This window comes from Ricinus communis, chromosome 9 (genome assembly GCF_019578655.1).
Source record: "Ricinus communis isolate WT05 ecotype wild-type chromosome 9, ASM1957865v1, whole genome shotgun sequence".
NCBI lineage: Eukaryota > Viridiplantae > Streptophyta > Magnoliopsida > Malpighiales > Euphorbiaceae > Ricinus > Ricinus communis.
Genome location: NC_063264.1, coordinates 7,928,272 through 7,950,189, shown reverse-complemented (window position 1 = coordinate 7,950,189; position 21,918 = coordinate 7,928,272). Strand labels below are relative to the sequence as shown.

The 21,918-nt window shown below is 33.2% G+C and overlaps 2 protein-coding genes and 1 pseudogene across 6 annotated transcripts; 2 read left to right on the top strand and 1 right to left on the bottom strand.

Moving 5' to 3' along the window:
* The first annotated feature begins 4,743 nt into the window (after positions 1-4,743).
* On the top strand, positions 4,744-12,101 carry LOC8282913 (probable disease resistance protein At4g27220). 5 transcript variants are annotated; one of them, XM_048378858.1, is made up of 5 exons: positions 4,744-5,383; positions 6,573-6,721; positions 6,845-10,177; positions 10,918-11,436; positions 11,966-12,101. In XM_048378858.1, exons 3-4 carry the CDS (start codon positions 6,848-6,850, stop codon positions 11,419-11,421), a joined length of 3,834 nt encoding a protein of 1,277 aa, XP_048234815.1. In that variant the 5' UTR covers positions 4,744-5,383; positions 6,573-6,721; positions 6,845-6,847; the 3' UTR covers positions 11,422-11,436; positions 11,966-12,101. The 5 variants fall into 5 exon arrangements, with proteins under 5 accessions (XP_048234815.1, XP_002522964.2, XP_048234816.1 ...); XM_002522918.4 differs by lacking the exon at positions 11,966-12,101 and having other exon boundaries at positions 10,918-11,558; XM_048378859.1 differs by lacking the exon at positions 11,966-12,101 and having other exon boundaries at positions 6,842-10,177; positions 10,918-11,558.
* On the bottom strand, positions 11,739-13,252 carry LOC107261552 (uncharacterized mitochondrial protein AtMg00810-like). The gene is made up of 2 exons (XM_015721639.2): positions 13,100-13,252; positions 11,739-12,821 (listed from the first exon to the last, which is right to left on the bottom strand). Exons 1-2 carry the CDS (start codon positions 13,250-13,252, stop codon positions 11,739-11,741), a joined length of 1,236 nt encoding a protein of 411 aa, XP_015577125.2.
* A 3,038-nt stretch (positions 13,253-16,290) lies between these two features.
* Positions 16,291-21,359, top strand: LOC112533708 (annotated as a pseudogene).
* Positions 21,360-21,918: the final 559 nt, after the last annotated feature.

Sequence of the window (21,918 nt, the reverse complement as noted above, 5' to 3'; positions counted from 1 at the left end):
AGAAGATTATGTTTGTTTCTATACTACATTAAATGTGGCACAGACAATAACATTCTCATGCATACATGTGTGCTAATTAGTGCTAACAAGGTGTTCATGAAGGAGGCAATCTCTCTGCCGAGTAAGTTGCTTGCGGAGCAGGTGACTCGCTCAAACCCACAACAGAGCATCCTGGCTGAATCATTGAGTCACTTACCCATTACTCTTGTGTTTACTTCTTGAGTTTTCATAGTACTAACATTTTTGTCCCTCATTGGATTAAATCGCTCCATTGCTACTAAAACTTTTCCACTTATATTCAAATGATATCAATTCTTCAATTTACTTATTTTCTTAGCACAATATCTATTATTTTTATTTCAATTGATAGTACATGATGGAGATTCGTCTAAAGGCGAATCTCCATACAAGTTAAGAACTCATCAATATTCGACAACCCACCTAGACTATTAACATACTCAATAAGGAACCACCAATTCACACAACCATAAAGCACTACTCTTAAAAAACTAGAATCTATGTTCTTTTCAATCTTTAGGATCATTCTAAATATGAAAATAACTAACAGTTCTCCTATAAATACTAACACTAATGAATGACTAATGCTAATACAATTCTCAAATATTATTCTTTAAACCCTGTTCAAAATAAATCACACTATTGTTACCTTACATTATTGGTAACATCAGTACTTATTGAAATTTCAATGATTTTTTGCTAACGTAGTTGGAAGTACACCTCAACATGATGCTATTAGAAAAAAATATCAAACCCTATTAATTCTTAAGTGATCAAATTGATCCATAATAAATGTGTATTAATAGGAATAAATAGTATTTTTATTTATTTTTTATTATTAATGTAATTACTCTTTCTCTAATTAAAATTTAATTTTTTTCTCTAATTATGCTTATTCTATTTTCACAAGGAGAGTAATTTTCACCTATTTATTTAAGTTTCTTTTTCCTTTTCGATTTTTTCTTTTATAAAAAATTTAATAAACTAATATCGTACTAATGAAGAAGTTTGATAATATTATGAAAAAAAAAAAATTATTTAAAAAGGTGGTTCAGTTATATATTTATTTTCATTTTGATCTAATGGCATGGAAGAAATTAAATCAAGTATTTTCATCTTCTATAACTTAGTTTATTACATGTTCATCTTTATACTCCTCTTCATTATATCCGAATAATTCATAAAAAAATCATTTATAGTATCATTTTTTAATTCATGATAAAAAAGATAATAAAAATTAATTAATTAGATATGAGAATTTTAAAAGGTTATTTTATCTCTATTGTCTTTTAGTGATAAAGAATTTATTTTCTAATAAATTTGTTGATCTGTTTGTCATACACTACTAAGCTCCAATTTCCAAAAGAATTTAATTGACCCAATAACATACAATGGTAGGGCAACCATAACCTTTTGTTAATAAATTAGTTGATATAAACAAAATGGAATTCTATTATGTAAATTCATAAAATTAAAAGAGAACAATTGAAAAGGAAATAAAATAAGTACCAAAATAATATACATACTTCATTAGAAACATATAACATGTAAAGAAATGTGGCCAATGTTTTTGGAGAACTTAAAAGGGATTATGAGAAATGTATTTAATTGGAGAAGTATATTGAATAATTATTTATTGTTGTTATTTGATCTTTATCTAATGCAAGTATCTATTATCTTTTTAGTTACTTATTGATCATTTATTATGAAAACCACTTGTAATCTAACGGTTTATATTTATTGAGACACAGCACAAGTGTCATATAATACCATACAAGAACCTCCCAATAAAAGACAATCTGAAATACTATTTCTAGATTTTTTTGAAAAATAGAAATAGATATGGTTTGTATATTAGATTAGAGGTAGGTATAAATAAGAAATATAGATATTTCATTAATGAGAATTAATAAATATATTTTGATATAGCAGTAAATTGTAATTCTGCAGAAAGAACACTCTATCTGATGGCATTAAGTCACGTATTGATTTTATAAATATCTTTTGACGAGCCCAATTATTTGAATGTCGGATTTGATTTCTTTTTTCTCTTTACCATTTTCATATTCATAGAGGAAGAACTCAACATTTCTGTAATGGATGACTATAAAATTCCTATAGAAGGATAACTTAAAATTTCCATAATGAAGGACCATAAAACTCTTCAGAAAATACTAATATATATTTATTAAAACTAATTAATAATAAAAAAAGAAAAAAAAACATCTGCAGATCTAAAAATTACTAGCAGTAGACCAAAAGATAAAATTTTAATAAGAATAAAAAAAAAGAGAAAAAGTGATTTGGATTTTTTTGTTTGTTTAGGTAATAATTAAGAATGTAGAATTCAATTGCGATATTACATATTGAGAGAGAAACTTGATAAATTTTTAGCATTAAGTATATAATCACCAAACTAAAATCTAATAATTTAATACTATTTTTTGATTTAATAATTATAAACTAAACTAATTTTTTTATTCTTATTAAATTATTAAGTAATATTACACAATTCACTAATATTTATCTCAATTGTTATATATTTGATGCGAAATATAATATATTTATTAAATTATTTTTAATAATTTAAAATATAAAAATATTATACACCATAATAAATAAATAAATAAATAAATATTAATAAAAGACTTAGCAATTTCTTTTAAATTGCTAGTAAAATGTTGTTGCTGATCATGCAAGTAATTAATGGAAGTAGCATGATTCATGCGAATCTTTTTGTACCGACATCTTCCTGTTTTGGTGCAATTATTAGTTAGCAGAATCTTTGCTTAGTAATCGATGATCAGACTAGATTTTGCGTGAGCCGACAAGCTTTGATTCATTATTCTATGTGTACTCAGTTTAGTTTTTAATCAATATTATATATATATATATATATATATATGGTCATTTCTGTTTTTCTTTTCCCCCTTAATCAATATCATATTAGCTAAATTATTAAAGAAAATTTCTATTTTGCCCTTTCTTTTAACTTTAGAAAATACTTTTTTTCAATATTAATACTGTATTTTAATTAATATTATTACACTTTTAGCCTATGAACTAATTATCAATCAGTAGCTGTAATTTTAATAATAAAATAATAAATCAGTATTATAGTTGCTAGATATTTTAAAAATATATCTCCCTTACTATTTTGGTTAGAAATTATAAAAATCTAAAGATTTAAAATAGTTTCAACCGTGGAAATAACATAAGAGATGGATAAAAAATTAGATTATTAGATTGCTTTTTGAATATTAATAAAGATTTAAATCAATAATTCTAATACAAGCTCAATTTTTTTATTTTTGTTATTGTCATGTCAATAAATTTTAGTTAATATTCTTTTTAGAGGTTAAAATCGGAATTAATAAGTATGTCAATAAAATAAAAAGATTAAAAACATATACTAAATTCATAGACCTATAGTATATTTAACATACAAAGAAATTATTAACATGGAAAATAGATTATTAATAAACCACCTTTATCGTATTCTTCTATAAAATGTCTAAAGTGGAAATTTTTAAACTTTTCTTATTTATATATTTATACTCTATTTAATGTGTTTAGAATGTAAATATACATATTTGCTTTAATTTTTGAAATTTATTTTAGTTAAAAACGATGTTTAAACTAAAATTTTCTTAGAAAATAAATAAAACTAATTTATAAGATTATTGTGACATGCACTTAGAGTATCTTCAATAAGCTCTTTTAAATCATACTCTTTTTCTATTAAAGAGAGCATATGTAAAACTTAAGCTTTTAAAAGACTCATTAATTTATTTTCTTTTTTTAAAATAATTTAAGAGCATCTCCAACAATATTTTCTATATGTCTCCCTAAGTAATTAATTCTTTATTTTAATTTATCTAAAAATATATGTATATTTCAATAACACTTTCTATATTATTCTCCAAATAACTTTTTATTCATAAAGTAAAAAGAGAAGGAAATAAGTAAAGAAAAAGAATATATCTCCTCAAAAAATAGAAAAATATGGAAAAAATCAGAGCCACTTTCTCTCTATTTAAATTTAAAGAGAAAAAATACCGCTCTTAAGTCATTTAAAGAAAAATAATGAATTAGAGAATTTTAACAGTTTAAATTTTACATATACTAAATATTTGCTTGAATTAGAGAGCCATTTTTTTTTAATTTTTTTATTCTTTTATGAGTCTTAATTTCTCACTTTATTAATAAAAAATTAATTAAGAAGTAAAATCGAAAATATTATTAGAACACATATATTTTAAAATAAATTAACATAAAAAATTAATTACATGGAGATCATATAGAGAATATTGCTTACATCAGTGATTGAACCATCAGATTACGCGTTTTTACAGAATTAAAATAAAAAAATGAGTTTTCAAGTTGCCCCCTTGGACTAGTTCCATTTTTCTCGACTGAATTAGCTACAATATGGATCTTGCCCTATTTAAGACGCATGTAAATGTTGGGGATAAGTAAAATGTAACGTGAAAGTTAGGAAATCATAAAATGTACACAAAAAGAAAACTCAATAATTCGACTTATTAATTTCTTTTAGAAAAAAAAAATAAATATTCCATTAATAAGAATTAATAAATATATTTTGATAAAAAAATAAAAAAATAAAAATCAAATATTAAGAAAATATATTTTTAATAATTATTAATTAGAACTGTAAATTATAATTTTATAAAAAATGCATTCTATTCGATAGCACTGAGCTACATATTGACTTTATAAGTGTTTTTTAATAAATTTAATTATTTAAATATCACTGATTATATAAAAAGAAAAAATCAATCCTTTATAATAAAGGCTCATAAAATTCTTAAAAAAAATATTATTAATATCTATTTATTTAAATTGACTAAGAGACGGAGAAACTTTTGACGAGAAGAAAGATGAAAAGTAGCCAGGGTGTACATTAATTGTACTTATTAAATGGAAAAGAAACAGAAAACTAAACCAAATGAATGAGAAGGTAGTTAGGCCGGCAACAATTGATAAAGTCTCCGGGTGAGTGTTTGACAATAGTAAGATGCTTAGGTAAGTGATAAAATATGTAATAAGGTGATATCATAGTGTCACGTAATGGCACCCATTTCTTACTCCAAATTGGGAATACTAATTAATATTATAATTGAAACAAAATTATTTTTGAGGGTACCTTTGCATTCTTATTATAGTAGGCTTCATTTTCTGATATTTACAAAAGGAGAAGCAGAGGAAGAAGAAGAAGAAGAAGAAGAAGAGATCATCCCAAGCTACATTCCTACATATTAAGCTTGTGCCCCAACAAAATTTGTCTTGTAATCTTTGAAGGTGGGTTTATACTTGCGGCATAACCTGTCACTGAGCAAGTGAGGTAAATTCCAGAAGACTAATTTCTGTATTTTGTTATATATATATATATATATATATATATAATTTTAAATTTAAATTCTTTTCTTTTTCATTTGTAATAAAAAATTATTTATTTTCTTAAAAAATATTCTAATTATATATGGAAAGAAATTAAAAGTTAGAAACTATTATGAAAAACGATCTATAAATTTTCATTATTATTTATTAAGTAAATGAAAAGAAATTAATTTAATATTTGTTAATCTTAAGAAATATCAAATTTATGATTGTTTTGAATTACTAAAGGTCATCAAATAAATAATTCCAAAACAATAGAATAATTAGCAATAACATAACTATTTCTAAATAATAGGATTTGGATTAACTGTTTATAGAAAAGAAAAAGATTATAATTAAATATCATATATTAATATATTTAACTCATTTTTTTATCGTCATGTTTTGAATTACTAAAGGTCATCAAATAAACATTTTTTGGAAAAGCAAACAATATATATGCCAAAGGTAGAAGCAAAACCAATGGAGTCTTAACCCTGATTAACCAATTTATTTTATCAACTAATTTTTGTTGATGGTGAACTGCCATTGATGCTTTTCCCTGCTTGCTACCAAATTCCCACTTCACCTTGCTCTCCAGTTGGCTGTTGCATTGTCGCTTCATTCCTTAAATTCAAAATGCCCAAATGAACCAACTTCTACTTAGCTGATGTATTTTGAATTAGGGGAATTTTGGATGTGGATAATTTACTTGTGTGTGTTATGATTTTGCCATTTAAATCATGTGTTAGTGTTCATCTCTGCAATCAAGAATTCACTGTCTTTAGAAGCTGAAGCAAAGCTCAGAAATGATCAGAATTCTACACCTAAACAATTTTTAAGTTCTGTAATGGGGTTGCTATTTGACAGTTACACTTGTCTTTCTAATTTTACCTGTATCTGAGAACATGCAAATCTTTTACCCCTTGTTTGGAAAGTCTAAGAAAATGCAAGAATTCAGTTCAAGTGAATCCCATTTCGTAATTGTCATGTTGAGTGAAAATTGTTGATTGTTGCTAGATATTAATTTTTCAACTTGAAAGAAAGGCATTGTGAATAAATGAAATTTTGCCAAAATTGACATAAACATAATTTATTTCAAACAATGCCTTATAATTATGATCTGATTATTCCTGTTCTCTCGATTTTTTCAGCAATTTACGGCTGCTGAAAATCTACTGTTACTACGGAGGAGGTGTTGCTCTTGTTTTCTGAGGGTACATCCTACATTATATTGATCAATTGGTAGCAAGTACTACGAATATAAAACACATTTTTGCAGAGTCATCACTGTGCAAAAAAGGTATCTAGTAAATCTTTTTGCAGATCCCTTAGACTCGATATTTGTCCTCTAATTGCTACTTTCTTCTTTTCCTGGAACATCAATTTTAACCAACATACTGGCTCTTTACTTTGAGTTTAGCAGAAAATGGCAGCTGAGAGAATTGGTGTCACAGTTGGTGTCACTTTTGCTACCAAGATTACAGAACTCTTGGCGAACCCAACTAGACGTCAACTTCGATATGTGTTTTGCTTCAACAGTATTGTTGAAGAACTTAAGAAAGAAGAGAAGAATCTGATGCTAGCGCGAGATCGGGTGCAAAACAAAGTCAACATGGCCTTAAGAAATGCTGAAGAAATCGAGAAAGATGTAGAAGAGTGGATGACAGAAACAAACACAGTCATCGACGATGTTCAGCGGCTTAAAATTGAGATTGAGAAGTATATGAAGTACTTCGACAAGTGGTGTTCTAGTTGGATCTGGCGATACAGTTTCAACAAGAAAGTGGCAAAAAAGGCAGTGATTCTTAGAAGGCTCTGGGAAAGTGGCAAATTTGATACAGTGTCCTATCAAGCTCCACTTTCAGGCACAGAATTTTTTCCGTCCAAGGATTTTACTCCTTCAAAATCTTCAAGAAAAGCTTTGAACCAGATTATGGTGGCTGTGAAGGATGATGATGTCAACATGATTGGCCTGTATGGTATGGGAGGGGTGGGTAAGACCACCTTAGTTAAAGAAGCTAGCAGAAAAGCCACTATGTTGAAGCTTTTTGATCAAGTTCTGATGGTTGTGGTGTCCCAAGCTCAAGATGTCATAAAGATCCAAGATCAAATGGCAGACAAGTTAGGTTTGAATTTTGATGTAAAGACTACCGAGGGAAGAGCAAGACGATTGCATAAGAGATTGAAGAATGAGAAGAAGATACTTATAATCCTGGATGATGTTTGGAGATATCTTGACTTGAAAGATATAGGGATCCCACATGGTGACGATCACAAGGGCTGTAAAATTCTCCTAACAACACGTCTACGGCGTGTCTGTGCTTCTCTAAACTGTCAAAGAGATATTCCTTTGCATGTTTTAACTGAAAGTGAAGCATGGGCTTTGTTCAAGAATATTGCAGGTCTACATGATTGCTCCTCTGACTTGAACAATGTGGCAGTGAAAGTTGTAAGAAAATGCAAAGGTTTGCCTTTGGCGATTGTGACTGTAGGGAGGGCTCTAAGAGATAAAAGCTTTAGTGGATGGAAAGTAGCTCTTCAAAAACTTAAAAGTTCTAGACTCATAGACATTCGGGATGTTGACAAAGACAAAAATGCTTATGCATGTCTGAAGTTGAGTTTTGATCATTTGCAGTGTGAAGAAACCAAGTTGTGCCTGCTGTTGTGCTCTCTCTTTCCAGAAGACTATGAAATATTCGTTGAGGACTTGGCTAGATATGCAGTTGGGTTGGGGTTCTATCAAGATGCTCAATCGATAGATGATGTACGGAGTGAAGTGTTTGAGGCAATTGGTGACCTCAAAGCTTCTTGTCTGTTGTTGGAAACTGAAAGTGAAGGACACGTGAAATTGCATGACATGGTTCGTGATTTTGCCTTATGGGTTGGATCCAGAGTGGAACAAGCATTTAGAGTGAGAGCCAGAGTTGGTTTGGAAGAATGGCCAAAGACTGGAAACTCTGACAGTTATACTGCTATGTCCTTGATGAACAACAATGTAAGAGAACTTCCTGCCAGATTGGTTTGTCCAAAACTTCAACTGTTGTTATTGGCCAGAAAAAGAGCATTATTTTGCAGAGAAGAAACTATCACTGTTCCGGATACAGTATTTGAAGGAGTGAAAGAACTTAAAGTTTTATCTTTAGCCCATGGATTCTTGTCAATGCAATCTTTAGAATTTCTAACAAATCTTCAGACCTTAGAGCTCAAATATTGCTATATCAATTGGCCCCGCTCAGGGAAGAAAAGAACTGACCTTGCTTTATTTCAGATGCTAAAACGACTCAAGATTCTTAGCTTCTTTGGTTCTTTTATTGAAGAATTGCCTGAAGAAATTGGAGAACTGGATAATCTAAGAGTGTTGGATTTGAGAAGTTGTAAATTGCTGGTGAGAATTCCCTCGAATCTGATTCGGAGGTTATCCAAACTGGAAGAGTTATACATCGGTAGCTCTAGCTTTAAGAAATGGGAAGTTGAGGGTACATGCAAACAAGGAAGCAATGCTAGCTTGATGGAGCTGAAGTCACTATCTCACTTGGACACTGTATGGTTGAACTATGATGAGTTCATCCAGAAGGACTTTGCTTTCCCCAATTTGAATGGGTATTACGTGCACATAAATTGTGGATGCACCTCTGATTCATCCCCATCAGGTAGCTATCCTACCTCAAGAACAATATGCTTGGGGCCTACCGGTGTCACGACATTGAAGGCATGCAAGGAGTTGTTCCAGAATGTATATGATCTTCATTTGCTCAGCAGCACAAATTTCTGCAACATTCTCCCAGAGATGGATGGAAGGGGCTTTAACGAGTTAGCCTCCCTTAAGCTCCTTTTATGCGACTTTGGGTGCCTCGTGGACACTAAGCAACGGCAAGCACCAGCAATTGCATTCTCAAATTTAAAGGTGATAGACATGTGCAAAACAGGTCTCAGAAAAATATGTCATGGTCTGCCACCAGAGGGGTTCCTAGAAAAATTACAAACACTTAAGTTGTATGGCTGCTACCATATGGTTCAGATATTTCCTGCAAAGTTGTGGAAAACATTACAGACTCTGGAAAAGGTCATTGTTCGTCGTTGTAGTGATTTGCAAGAAGTATTCGAGCTCCACAGACTCAACGAAGTAAATGCTAATTTGCTTTCTTGTTTAACAACATTAGAACTTCAGGAGTTACCTGAACTGAGGAGCATATGGAAGGGCCCCACCCATAATGTAAGTCTGAAGAATCTCACTCATTTAATCTTGAATAACTGCAGGTGTCTGACATCTGTTTTCTCACCGTCCCTTGCTCAAAGTCTGGTGCACATAAGAACAATCTATATAGGATGTTGTGACCAGATCAAGCATATTATCGCAGAGAAGGTTGAGGATGGGGAGAAAACATTTTCGAAACTCCATCTCCAACCACTTAGCCTACGTAACTTGCAGACTCTCACAATATACGAGTGCAATAGATTGGAATACATATTCCCAATATCTATTGCTCGAGGCTTTATGCGCCTGGAAAAAATTATTATAGTGCGCGCAGTTCAGTTAGCGGAATTCTTCAGGACTGGAGAGCAAGTTATACTTTCTCCAGGTGGGAATAATAGCATGTCTCTTCAGCAAAAGAATTTGGAACTCAAATGTTCATCACCGCATAGCTGCTGCTCAGGGGATCATACTGCGGTTTTTCCATCTTTGCAACATCTTGAATTTACGGGCTGCCCAAAGCTATTGATTCATTCCATTGCTGAACTTTTGGTTCCTTCAAAGGTATATTTTACATAAGATAAAATTTTGGCAGCTACCACTTATTGATTGGTTCAATTTCTTTGTTCATTCTTTTTTACAGCTTCTGTCTGAATTTGGAGTTTTGACCCTTAAATGCTCAGGCGTGCCATTATGAGGCCTGGTGGTGCTTGATAGAACATGGCCCTGTACCATGTCCCACCATGTTTCTTGAGCTATGTTAGAACTTTCAGAAAACGAAATGCACACACGGCTCTTTCTGGGTTTTTTCCTTTTTCAATTTTTTTTTAAAATTTTAACTGGTCCAATTTGATTTTTACTAAATATCCTCTTGTATAAACACTTAAAATGAAATGTTAAGATTAATTAAATATTTTCAATCATCAGAATGGCTTATAAGCATTAAGATTAATTTAACTGGTTCAACAAGATGCTCTTGAATATGTTTTCTTGTCAGTGGTTTATAACTGGTTTTCAGATTTCTTTTCAATCGTTTGATATTTGGAAGACAAATGATTTGCCAGAAAAAAGTATTTTCCAGGTTAGAGTTTTTAGTAAATATTGGTTTAATTATCATCTGTTTACCAAAGGGGCAGAAAATGATAATTTGCATGTATAGAATTGAACTAGGAAAATCATCATGCTGAATAGCAATCTGGCACAAGTCCAATACAAAAAACTTCAATTGGATTTGGTACTCATACTAAAGTTTCTAATAATCGATTTCTCATTGGTATTAATTTAACTGATTTCTCTTAATACAGGAGGGCTTAAAAAATTCTGAAAAATTAAAAATTGAAGATCCTGAAGAATTGCAAATGAATTGTCAATTTGCACTTGAACGCAAGAGAATGAAGCGCTCCATTGATGAGGATGATTATATCGAAACATTGAAAAGTAACAGAAGTTATTTTCCACTATTAAGCTTCACTAACTTGCACCATCTTAAGGTCTATAATTGTGAAAGATTGAAGAATCTCTTCCGAGTCACAATTGCTCAAAGTCTTCCACATCTTGAATATCTGGAAGTAGGATTAGCCAATCAACTAGTCCAGGTATTTGGAGCTGAAGATAAAGCAGACATTCATTATGAGAAGGAAATCGTTTTCCCCAAGCTACGGACATTGCGGCTAGAGAAATTACCAAGCCTCACCAGTTTCTGCCCTGCGGGTTATCGTTGCATATTTCCATTATTGGAAGATGTAACAGTGATTGGATGTCCCCACTTAACAACAAGCTTTACAATTGCACCACCTCATTTTGGTTAGCACTAAAACACACAGGTATTGTAAAATAGAAAGTGATTTGATGAAAATGAATTGAACAATGTTCAATAGGAAATAGTTGCAGAAAAAATGAGGAGTAATTGTTTTTTTTGAAAGGAAAGAAAATGGGAAGTTACATATAGCTCTCCCATACTACTTTTTATATAGGATTAACAAATACAAGACAAGAAGAGAATAAGTACAAAAGCTGCTCTTTCTTTGACAGCTTTAAGCCTTACTTTTTAATTAAGCCTCTTCCATCAGTAAGCAAAAGATAAGCTAAAGTTGATTTGAATGTCCAAGGTCAATTTCACAAAGTTCTAACACTCCTTGAGATTAGCCTTGCACATTCCTATCTTCATCTTCAGATCATCAAACCTGCCATTTGGAAGAGGCTTAGTTAAACTATCTGCTAGTTGTTCTTCTGAGGAGCAGTGTATCAATTTAATCTGCAAATTCTTTTCAGCTTTACGAATTGCATGATACTTGACATTAATGTGCTTGGTTCTGCCATGCTGAATTGGATTTTCTGCTATTGCAATGGCAGACTTGTTACCACAGAACAATTTTGTTGGTGAAGAACACTGGAAACCAAGATCATTTAGCAAATTTCTGAGCCAAATGGCTTGGTTTGCTGCTGCTGCAGCTGATATGTATTCAGCTTCAGCAGTGGATTGAGCTACAACATCTTGCTTCTTTGCATTCCAAGAGAACACTCCTGAACCAAGTGAAAACAGATAGCCTGATGTACTCTTCATGTCATCAATGCTTCCAGCCCAATCACTATCTGCATACCCAATTAGATTCACATCTCTAGTTCTGAGGTACCAAATGCCATGATCTGCAGAGCCTTTTAGGAACTTGAGAACCCTTTTTGCAGCTCCGAGATGAGTCTGGCTTGGAGAGGACATGAATCTGGACAGTAAGCTTGCAGAGAACATTGAATCTGGTCTGGTTGCAGTTAAATAGAGCAAACTACCAACCAAGCTTCTGAATATGGATGGATTCAACAGTTTTTCATCATTCTTTGACAACGTCTCATTCAAAATTAAAGGAGTTGCAACAGGCTTGCACGACTCAAGTTTGAATTTTTTCAGTATGTCAAGATCATATTTCTTCTGTGAAATAAAGATACCAGAATCACATTGGGTGATTTCTATGCCCGGAAAGTACTTCATTGGTCCTAAGTCTGACATCTCAAACTCCTTTTCCATTTGTTTCTTGAATTCAATCAGAAAATTTGAGGCAGTACCAGTCACGAGCAGATCATCAACATAGACTGAAACTATGATTCTTTTTTCTTCTTCATAGTGTTTGACATACAACGTAGCTTCATTTGGACTTCTCTCAAATCCTTGTTGGATCAAATGAGAGTCAATTCTGCTGTACCAAGCTCTTGGTGCCTGTTTCAGACCATAGAGCTTTCCTCAACTTGTACACCTTGTTTTCATTTCACTCTCCCATAAATCCTTCAAGTCGGTGCACATAGATTTCTTCTTCTAGATGTCCATTTAGGAAGGCAGATTTCACATCTAGATGATAAACTTTCCATCCCATTTGAGCTGCGATTGCTATCAGCATTCTAATGGTGTCATGCCTAGCTACAGGAGCAAAGGTGTCCCCAAAGTCTTGCTTTGTGCTTGTGAATTGAGCCATCAGGATTCAACTTCGTCCTAAAGACCCATTTCACACCAATTGCTTGCTTGGAATCAGGTTTTCTTGTAAGCTGCCATGTCCCATTCTTCTCAATCATGTCAATCTCATCTTGCATAGCTTTTAACCATTCAGGAGAATTTGCAGCTTCAAAGTAACTTGAAGGCTCGTTGCAAGCCATATTACAATGCTCATATACTTCAGACAAGACTCTGGTTCTAAGTGGCTACTCATCTGTAGTTGCCTCAACATTGAACTGATTGTTCATGTTTTCCTCATCATTGAGATCTTAAGTTGGAGCTGGAGCTCCAAACTAGTCAATGGCAGCAATATCAACAAAGGCAATCTCCTCCTTGCTCCAATCCATTATGCAGTTTCATTGAAATCTACATCTCTTCCAATCAGAATTTTCTTAGTGTTGAGATCAAACAACCTATACCCTTTTGATTCTGAAGCATATCCAATGAAAATTCCTTTCACGGCCTTTTTGTCTAGCTTGCTTCTCTGAACTGTTGGAACATGGGAGTATCAAATTAAACCAAGTGCTTTCAAGTGCTGAAGAGATAGATAGCTTATGCCCTGACCACGCTTCAAATGGAGTTTTGCCTTCAATTGCCTTTGTAGGCAATCTATTCAGCAGGTATACAGCAGTATTGACTGCTTCTGCCCAGAAAAAAGTTGGCAATTTCTTTTCAAAGAGCAAGCATCTTGACATCTCCATGATTGTTCTATTCTTCCTTTCTGAGACACCATTTTGCTGAGGCGAGTAGGGAACAGTAAGCTGATGGAGAATGCCGGCATCTTTGCAGAATGAATTAAAGTGAGAAGAGGTGTACTCGCCTCCATTGTCTGTTCTCAAAGCTTTCAGCTTGCAGCCACTTTGAGTTTCGGCATCTTTGCAGAATGAATTAAAGTGAGAACAGTAAGCTTTCAGCTTGCAGCCACTTTGAGTAATATGACAAAACATTTACTTATTTTATCTCTGAACATTATTGATTCAACAACAAGATTAAATATTATATCTAAAAAAAATCTCACTATTCAAATCTCTATTAAATTATAACCTACTCATAGTCATAAATTTTTATTTAATTCTGAATATACAAATGTAGAGAGATTCTACTCTATAAAATTTAAAATCTTAGAAACTTTTATAAGATAAAATAGATTCTCTAATATAATATAAAATCTTGTAAATTCTCACATATAATTGTTGATATTTATCAAGTGACTGTAAATATTTATTAAGTTCAAGAAGGAAACTGAAATGGCTACATAATATTTTTTTTTTAATAAATAAGAGAAACTCTATCAAAATTGGTTGATCAAATTCGAGAACTTTCAATTTTTTACAAGTATAAATATAACTAAATTCTTGCAAATTTTCATAATTGAAAATATTAATGAGATTACTCTTTGGAATCTTGAACCACCTTGGCTTGAGCTAAATCCGGGTCATTCTTTATGAGTTATGGCTGATCTGTTGTTTTCCATGGCACATGATTGATGATCACCCAAGTGGGTAATATTCTAGTTTAGAAAGATAAAATATTAGGTACAGAGAGATGACCCTTTTTGAGGTGAAAACTGGAACTTGACCTGGGATCTTCCTTTTCACCATTAATAAATTTCCCAAAAACAAGAAAGTAAAAAAAAAAAAAAAAAGCTTTATACATTGCACTTATAGTCACTTAGCTACTGGTTCTTGTTTTCTGGATTTCTTTTTCATCAGCTTCATATCAACTGCAACTGTCAGTTTGTGACATTCAGTAGAGGTAAAAGCACACACCACTAAGTTACTGGTTCCTTTTGTTACTTTTTAGAGATTGAAAGCTTGTTAAAACAAGTATCTTGTTTAAACTTTTACATGTTCCACCTTATTCTTTAAATCTTAGCTGCAGATCAACTAAATAACCTACTGCATGTTAAAGTGATCCTAGTTATCTGTTTTGATACACCAACCTAAACAAGTTTCAGTACTGTTAAATTATTGGTAGGATCGACAATGCAGCAGGTTTGGATTTGTGCCTTTAAATGTTATCTACTTCATTTCGATTTTTAAGGGAAAATTAAGCAATCAAATGACAAGCTAACTAATATGATTTAGGTCATAATTGCTGGTTTCATAAAAAATTAGTAACTCTAACGAATTTCTCTCACCCATAATCTATTGATATGATTTTTGAGACTGTTGCTCAAACTTCCTGTTCTGTCACCACGGACTTTGACAAATCTCTGCAATTTATCATAGTGCTGCTCTACTTTTGCAACAGAAGCATGAAATGCAACTAACAATTTGGATTGCTTTTATGTTTTTAAATTTATTTTATTTTTTTTGTTATGGTTTGTTATTTTAAGGCATATATGTTTTCTTTCATTTCAGATTGACAGAAATGGCTGCTGAGAGTTTCAGTGTTTCCATTGGTGGTAAGATTGCCGAACTGTTGGTGGAGCCAGTTATACACCAATTCCATTACATGTTCTGTTTCAGCAACTTTATTGAAGACCTTAAGAAGCAAGAAGAAAAACTGACTCTGGCACAAAGTCGAGTGCAAAATGATATTGATGCAGCCTTAAGGAATGCTGAGGATATTGAGAAAGATGTGCAGGCATGGCTAGCAGATGCAAACAAAGCCATGGAAGATGTTAAGTGCCTGGAACTTGAAATACAGAAAGAGAAGAGATGCTTCATTAAGTGGTGTCCTAATTGGATTTGGCAATATCGGCTCAGCAGAAGAATGGCTAAGGAGACAAGAAATCTTATCCAGCTGCATGAAAAGGGAAAATTCCAGCGAGTCTCCTATCTTGCTACTATCCCGTGCATTGAGTTCTTATCCAAGGATTTTATGCCATCAGAATCATCACGATTAGCTCTGAAACAGATTATGGAATCTCTCAGGGATGAAAATGTCAGCATGATAGGACTGCATGGAATGGGAGGGGTGGGGAAAACCACCTTGGTGAAAGCAGTAGGGAAGCAAGCCAGTGAATTAAAGCTTTTTGATAAAGTTCTGATGCTTGTGGTGTCCCAGGCTCAAGATATCATACAAATTCAAGATCAATTGGCAGACAAAATGTACTTGTATTTGAAGGAAAAGAGTAAAGTGGGGAGAGCAAGCCGGATATGGCAAAGGTTGAAGAGTGAGAAGGAGATCCTAATAATCTTAGATGATGTTTGGAAATATCTTGACTTGAAGGATATAGGGATCCCATTTGGTGATGACCACAAAGGTTGCAAAATTCTTCTCACTACACGTCTTCAACATGTATGTACTTCTATGGACTGTCAAAGACAGATTCCATTGCATGTTTTAACAGAAGGTGAAGCATGGGGTCTATTAAAAAAGAATGCAGGTTTATGTAATGAATCCTCTGCCTTGACCAATGTGGCAATGGAAGTGGCTAGAGAATGCAAGGGTTTGCCTATAGCAATTGTGACAGTGGGAAGGGCTTTAAGAGGTAAAGAACTTGGAGGATGGTAATTTGCATCTCGAAAACTTAAAGCGTCCAGACTTACAGATATTCGAGATGTTAACAAAGATGACAATGCCTATACATGTCTCAAGTTAAGTTTTGATTATTTGCAACATGAAGAGACTAAGCTATGTTTTCTAGATTTACAGACTTAAATTTTGGAGGATGGCAATTAGCATCTCGAAAACTTAAAATGTCTAGATTTACAGACATTGGAGATGTTAACAAAGATGACAATGCCTATACATTCTGAAGTTTTGATTATTGCATCGTGAAGAAACCAAGCTATGTTTTCTAATATGCTCTCTGTTTCCTGAAGATTATGAAATTTCTGCAGAGGAATTGGTTGGATATGCAGTTGGTTTGGGATTGTATGAAGATGCTCATTCAATAGAGGAGGCAAGGAGGGAAGTGTTTGAATCAATTGATGACCTCAAAGCTTCTTGTATGCTGCTAGAAACGGAGAGGGAAGAACATGTCAAAATGCATGACATGGTTCGCGATTTTGCCGTGTGGTTTGGATTTAAGCTGAAAGCTATTATTATGTTGGAGGAGTTGTCAGGGACAGGAAATCTGACAAACTGTAGAGCTATTTCATTGATAATTAACAGCCTGCAAGAACTTGGTGAAGCATTAAATTGTCTGAAGCTTGAATTAGTGCTGCTGGGTAGGAATGGTAAAAGATTCAGCATAGAAGAAGATTCTAGTGATACAGACGAAGGTTCTATAAATACAGATGCAGATTCTGAGAATGTTCCTACTACATGTTTCATTGGAATGCGAGAACTGAAAGTGTTATCGTTGGTCCATGGGCTTATATCAATGCAATCACTTGAATGCTCAATTCATTGCAAAAGTTAAAGAGCCTTAAGATCCTTAACCTCCATGGTTCTTCTATTAAAGAATTGCCAGAGGAAATAGGAGAACTAAGTAATTTAAGATTACTGGATTTGACTTGTTGTGAGAAACTGAAGCGGATTCCTCCAAACACAATTCAGAAGCTATCCAAACTTGAAGAATTTTATGTTGGTATATCCAACTTTAGGAAGTGGGAGGTTGAAGGGACAAGTAGCCAAGAAAGCAATGCTAGTTTAGTGGAGCTGAATGCACTGTTTCGTTTGGCTGTGTTATGGTTGTATGTCACAGATGTTCACATTCCTAAAGACTTTGCTTTCCTCAGTTTGAATAGGTATCGTATGCAAATCAATTATGGTGTCCTAGACAATAAATACCCATCCAGACTTGGAAATCCAGCCTCAAGATCCATTGAATTCCGTCCTTACAGTGTCTCTGCGGTGAATGTATGCAAGGAGTTATTTTCGAATGCATATGACCTTCATTTGAAAGAGAATAATATATGCTTCCAAAACATCATTCCAGACATACATCAGGTGGGCTTTAATGATCTGATGCGCCTTCACCTTTTCTTATGCGACATGAAATGCCTCATCAGTACGGAGAAGCAGCAAGTGCTACCAACTGCATTCTCAAATTTAAAGGAGATACACATAGGCAAAACAAGTTTGAAAGAATTATGTGATGGTGAGCCACCTCAACAATTCCTAGAGAAGCTATAAACACTTAAAATGTATGTATCCTATGGAATTATAACCATCTTTCCAATGAAGTTATGGAGAGCATTGCAACTTCTGGAAACTGTGATTCTTCATGATTACGAGAATGTGCAAGAGGTATTCCAGCTTGATGGACTTGATGGTACAAAAAAGGAATTGTTATCACAATTAGCAACCCTGAATCTGGAATACCTATCAGAACTGAGGCATATATGGAAGGGGCCTACCCACCATGTAAACCTCAAAAGTTTCACTTATTTGAAGTTGGATGGTTGCAATAGGTTGACATTTATTTTCTCACCGTGGCTTGCTCAAAGTGTAATTCATCTAGAAACTCTTGATATAAGCTATTGCAAACAACTTGAGCATATTATTGTAGAAAAGGATGAGGAATGAGAGGACATGTTTTCAGGATCTCATGTCCAACCATTTGGCCTGCAGAACTTGAAGACTCTCAAAATATTTGGATGTGATAGGTTAAAATATGTCTTCCCAGTGTCAGTTGCAAAAAATCTCCTCCACCTAGAAGAGATCAACATAGCAAGTGCTCTGAATTAAAGCAGTTCTTTGGCAAAGGAGAAAGTGTGTCTTTAAAAGATGAGAAGGACAACTTGCTCTGCCAACTAGAAGATACTTCTCCAAAACTTAGCTATTTCTGCGTAGGAAATTATTCTGCGGTATTACCATATCTGCAACACGTAGAATTTAAGGGATGTCCCAAGTTATCAATGGATTCTGTTATCAGAATATCAAATACTTACAAGGTCGTGAAGGTACTTCATTATGCTCTACCTAATTTTTGTAAAGAAGCTCTCTCTTTAATTGTTTTTCCTATTATTTCTACTTCATGCGCATGCACTAGTCTTTTAACTGGCATTACTTCAAACTTCCTATGTAATAGTTGTTTATAAATTATAATTAGTGAAGTTTTTTTGTTAGATAATGATGCATAAGTATTTGAAATGATGAACTAGTGAGTGAGAAACATAATTGTGGATATTACTTGGAGAACAAAACTGTTCGCCAGATGTTGATATCTTTCCAACTATGTATGCAAAATGTAATTTCCTTTCCTTAATTTTAGAGGGTTGCATATTTGTTTTCAGGCATCAAAGAGTTTAGAACAAAAAGTTGGAAGTCCTGAAGGAATGCAGCTAAAGACACTATCGATAACTGGATGCACAGAATTGGAGCACATCATTATTAATGATGATGACGTTACAGATCATATTTCATTACAACATCATTTTCTATCTATCTCTTTCACTAATTTGCTCAGTGTTAGGATCTACCGTTACAACAAACTGAAGAAACTCTTCCCTGTCAAAATCTGTCAAAGTTTTCCATTCCTAAAGTATTTTGAGGTTATAGAAGTGATATGGACATGGCCAAGCTTAAAGATGGACTCGATGGAGAGGACAACAAGAAAACCAAAGATAAAGCTAAGGATCCATTGAGCACTACAAGGCCCAATTACAAGGTCAAGGTCTAAGAAGCTACAAGAAGCCTTAATTGGCTATATGCAAGATTGGGCTAGTCAATGAAGCTCAATTGGTCATGCTAGGATAGGCCCAAGTAAAGACATATCTGAATGGGCTTTATTTAATGTTTTGCAAGTCCAAATACATGAAGACTAATGTGGGCTAATATTTGGGCTGAAATCTCTTATTTAAGTTCAGAACAATGTTATTGCCTATTTTTCTTATGTGGCAACTAGGGTTAATAGTTTTACTAGGGTTTCTTATGTTAGGTGGCTATAAAAACGCCACTTAAGTTATGTTTTGGAGGGATTCGAATTTTGATAAAATTATAGTAGTTATTTCCTATGCATATTTGCTTGAATTCTTGAATTTTTGTTGAATGCATAAACCACTTATCAAGGAATTGATCTATCCTTGTGGCGTGTTAAGGGTTAGGGTTTAAAGAACTTAGTTTTCTTTAGGTTCTGATCTTGATCAACCATACCTTGCAATCTGATTTAAGCGGTTCTTGGGTTTTGAAACTCAATTTGTTCTTGGGTTTCTAAGATAGTAATTCACAGGTTCATAATCATTAGGGTTCGTGGTTCTAATCCTTGGAGGTTCTTAACAAGAAGCCTATCAATTAGGCCAAGTTTTTGAAGAAAATGATGAAGCAATTGATGACAAGAAAGAGATAGTTGTGGCAAAGCTCGTGAGGCTAACACTTAAAGAATTGCTAAGTCTTATCAGCTTATGTCCCAGAGGTTATCATTTAGTATTCCCGTCTCTAGAGACATTAACTGTGGAAGGGTGTCCCCAAATAAGAACAAGGTTTACTGTTGCATCAAATTGTTCGATTCATGCAGAAACTGAGGTACTTGATCTGCTCCTTTCGCTTATTTCTTTTATTTGTTGCTGTTGATAATAACAATGACTGGTATTGATAATGGCAGCATTATTAATAGGCCAATAATAATGCTGTCAGCTCTTGATTTTGATGGCATTTCATCGTTACTGTCATGTTTAGTTCTCTCTTGTTTGCCTATATGACATCCGCCATTTTTTCCAATCATGGTATAGAAACCTCCTCAAATAATTGAAGAAGATGTAGCAATTGGGTATGGAATAGCTCAAACAACAGCATCTTCAAGGACCGCCGATGAGGACATCAACTGGAACCGATGTGAGCAGGGTAATGCATTACCTCCATATTTGGAACATGAAGATGAAGTAGAGGTAGCATAATTGGGAAAAATTAATCGTTGTGTTTTCTTAAGGCCATCATCCGATAAGCCCAGCCTATATATATCACATATTAATTCATTTGCAGACAGTCCAAGTAGTTGAGGATTCAAGTAGTATTTTCTCCAGGTCAATCGGCACGATCAAATCCAGAAACCTTGTTACAAAGAAGAAAAAGAAAGTGAAAGAGGGAGAGCACTTTGAAAAGCAAGATCATGATTCTCACTTTCAAGGGATGGGATGTTGCCTAAACAGAGGTATTGTATTGCCTGATGTTTCATTTTTCCTGTGGCTTTTAACAAATCAACAGAATTAAATATCTTGCTGATCTATAAATATTCATGTACCTTCAGGTGGCTAATTTGCTTTACTGGCTCTACGTTCGAAACAGCCCTTCACAGAAGAGTTTTGTCATTACGTTTTTACGTACAAGTAAAAAAGACAAGAAAGAAGAATTACTTTTGACTTCATTTTCATAGGACACTTATATTTGGCACAATCTTTTGGGTTTCTGTTCAAGTCCCCTGAAATAAGGTTGTGTTTTGCCGTAGGTGTTTGGAATTCAAACTTAAAAGCTGTTTGCAACTTCAGTTAGAATTTTGCAGGCTTAAGAGCTGCTTGCAGCTTCAATAAAGATTTTTTTTTTTAAATAACTTGGAATCACTCTTCAACTTGAATTTAATCATTCTTATGTTTGCTCGTTATTTATTAACGATGGTCACAGTTTCTAAGATTTTTTTTTTCTGAGAAGAAATATGCATTGGATTATCGAGTACATCTTAATATAAAAGATAAAATTAAATATCAAACATTAAGAAAGACGAGTATAGAAATTTATTTCTAACAATCATCAATCATGTTGATGAAACAAAGATTGCAATTGTATAAATAGAACACTATAATTGGTGGTACTAAGTCACATATTGATTTTATAAGTATTTTTTGATGAGTCCGATTATTTGAACGTCATATTGAATTTCTTTTTTCTTTTCACTATTCTCATGAAGGGTAACAACATCCCATAATAAGGCTCATAAAACTCCTATAAAGAAAAATTCACTCTCATAATGGAGGTTAAATTACCCTCGGTGTTCCTG

Coding starts and splice junctions, on each gene's coding strand:
- LOC8282913 (XM_048378858.1), top strand. CDS start 6,848: ATGGCAGCTGAGAGAATTGGTGTCACAGTTGGTGTCACTTTTGCTACC. Junction 10,178..10,917: donor AACTTTTGGTTCCTTCAAAG/GTATATTTTACA, acceptor CTCTTAATACAG/GAGGGCTTAAAAAATTCTGA.
- LOC107261552 (XM_015721639.2), bottom strand. CDS start 13,252: ATGGCTTGCAACGAGCCTTCAAGTTACTTTGAAGCTGCAAATTCTCCT. Junction 12,822..13,099: donor AAGCAATTGGTGTGAAATGG/GTCTTTAGGACG, acceptor GGTCTGAAACAG/GCACCAAGAGCTTGGTACAG.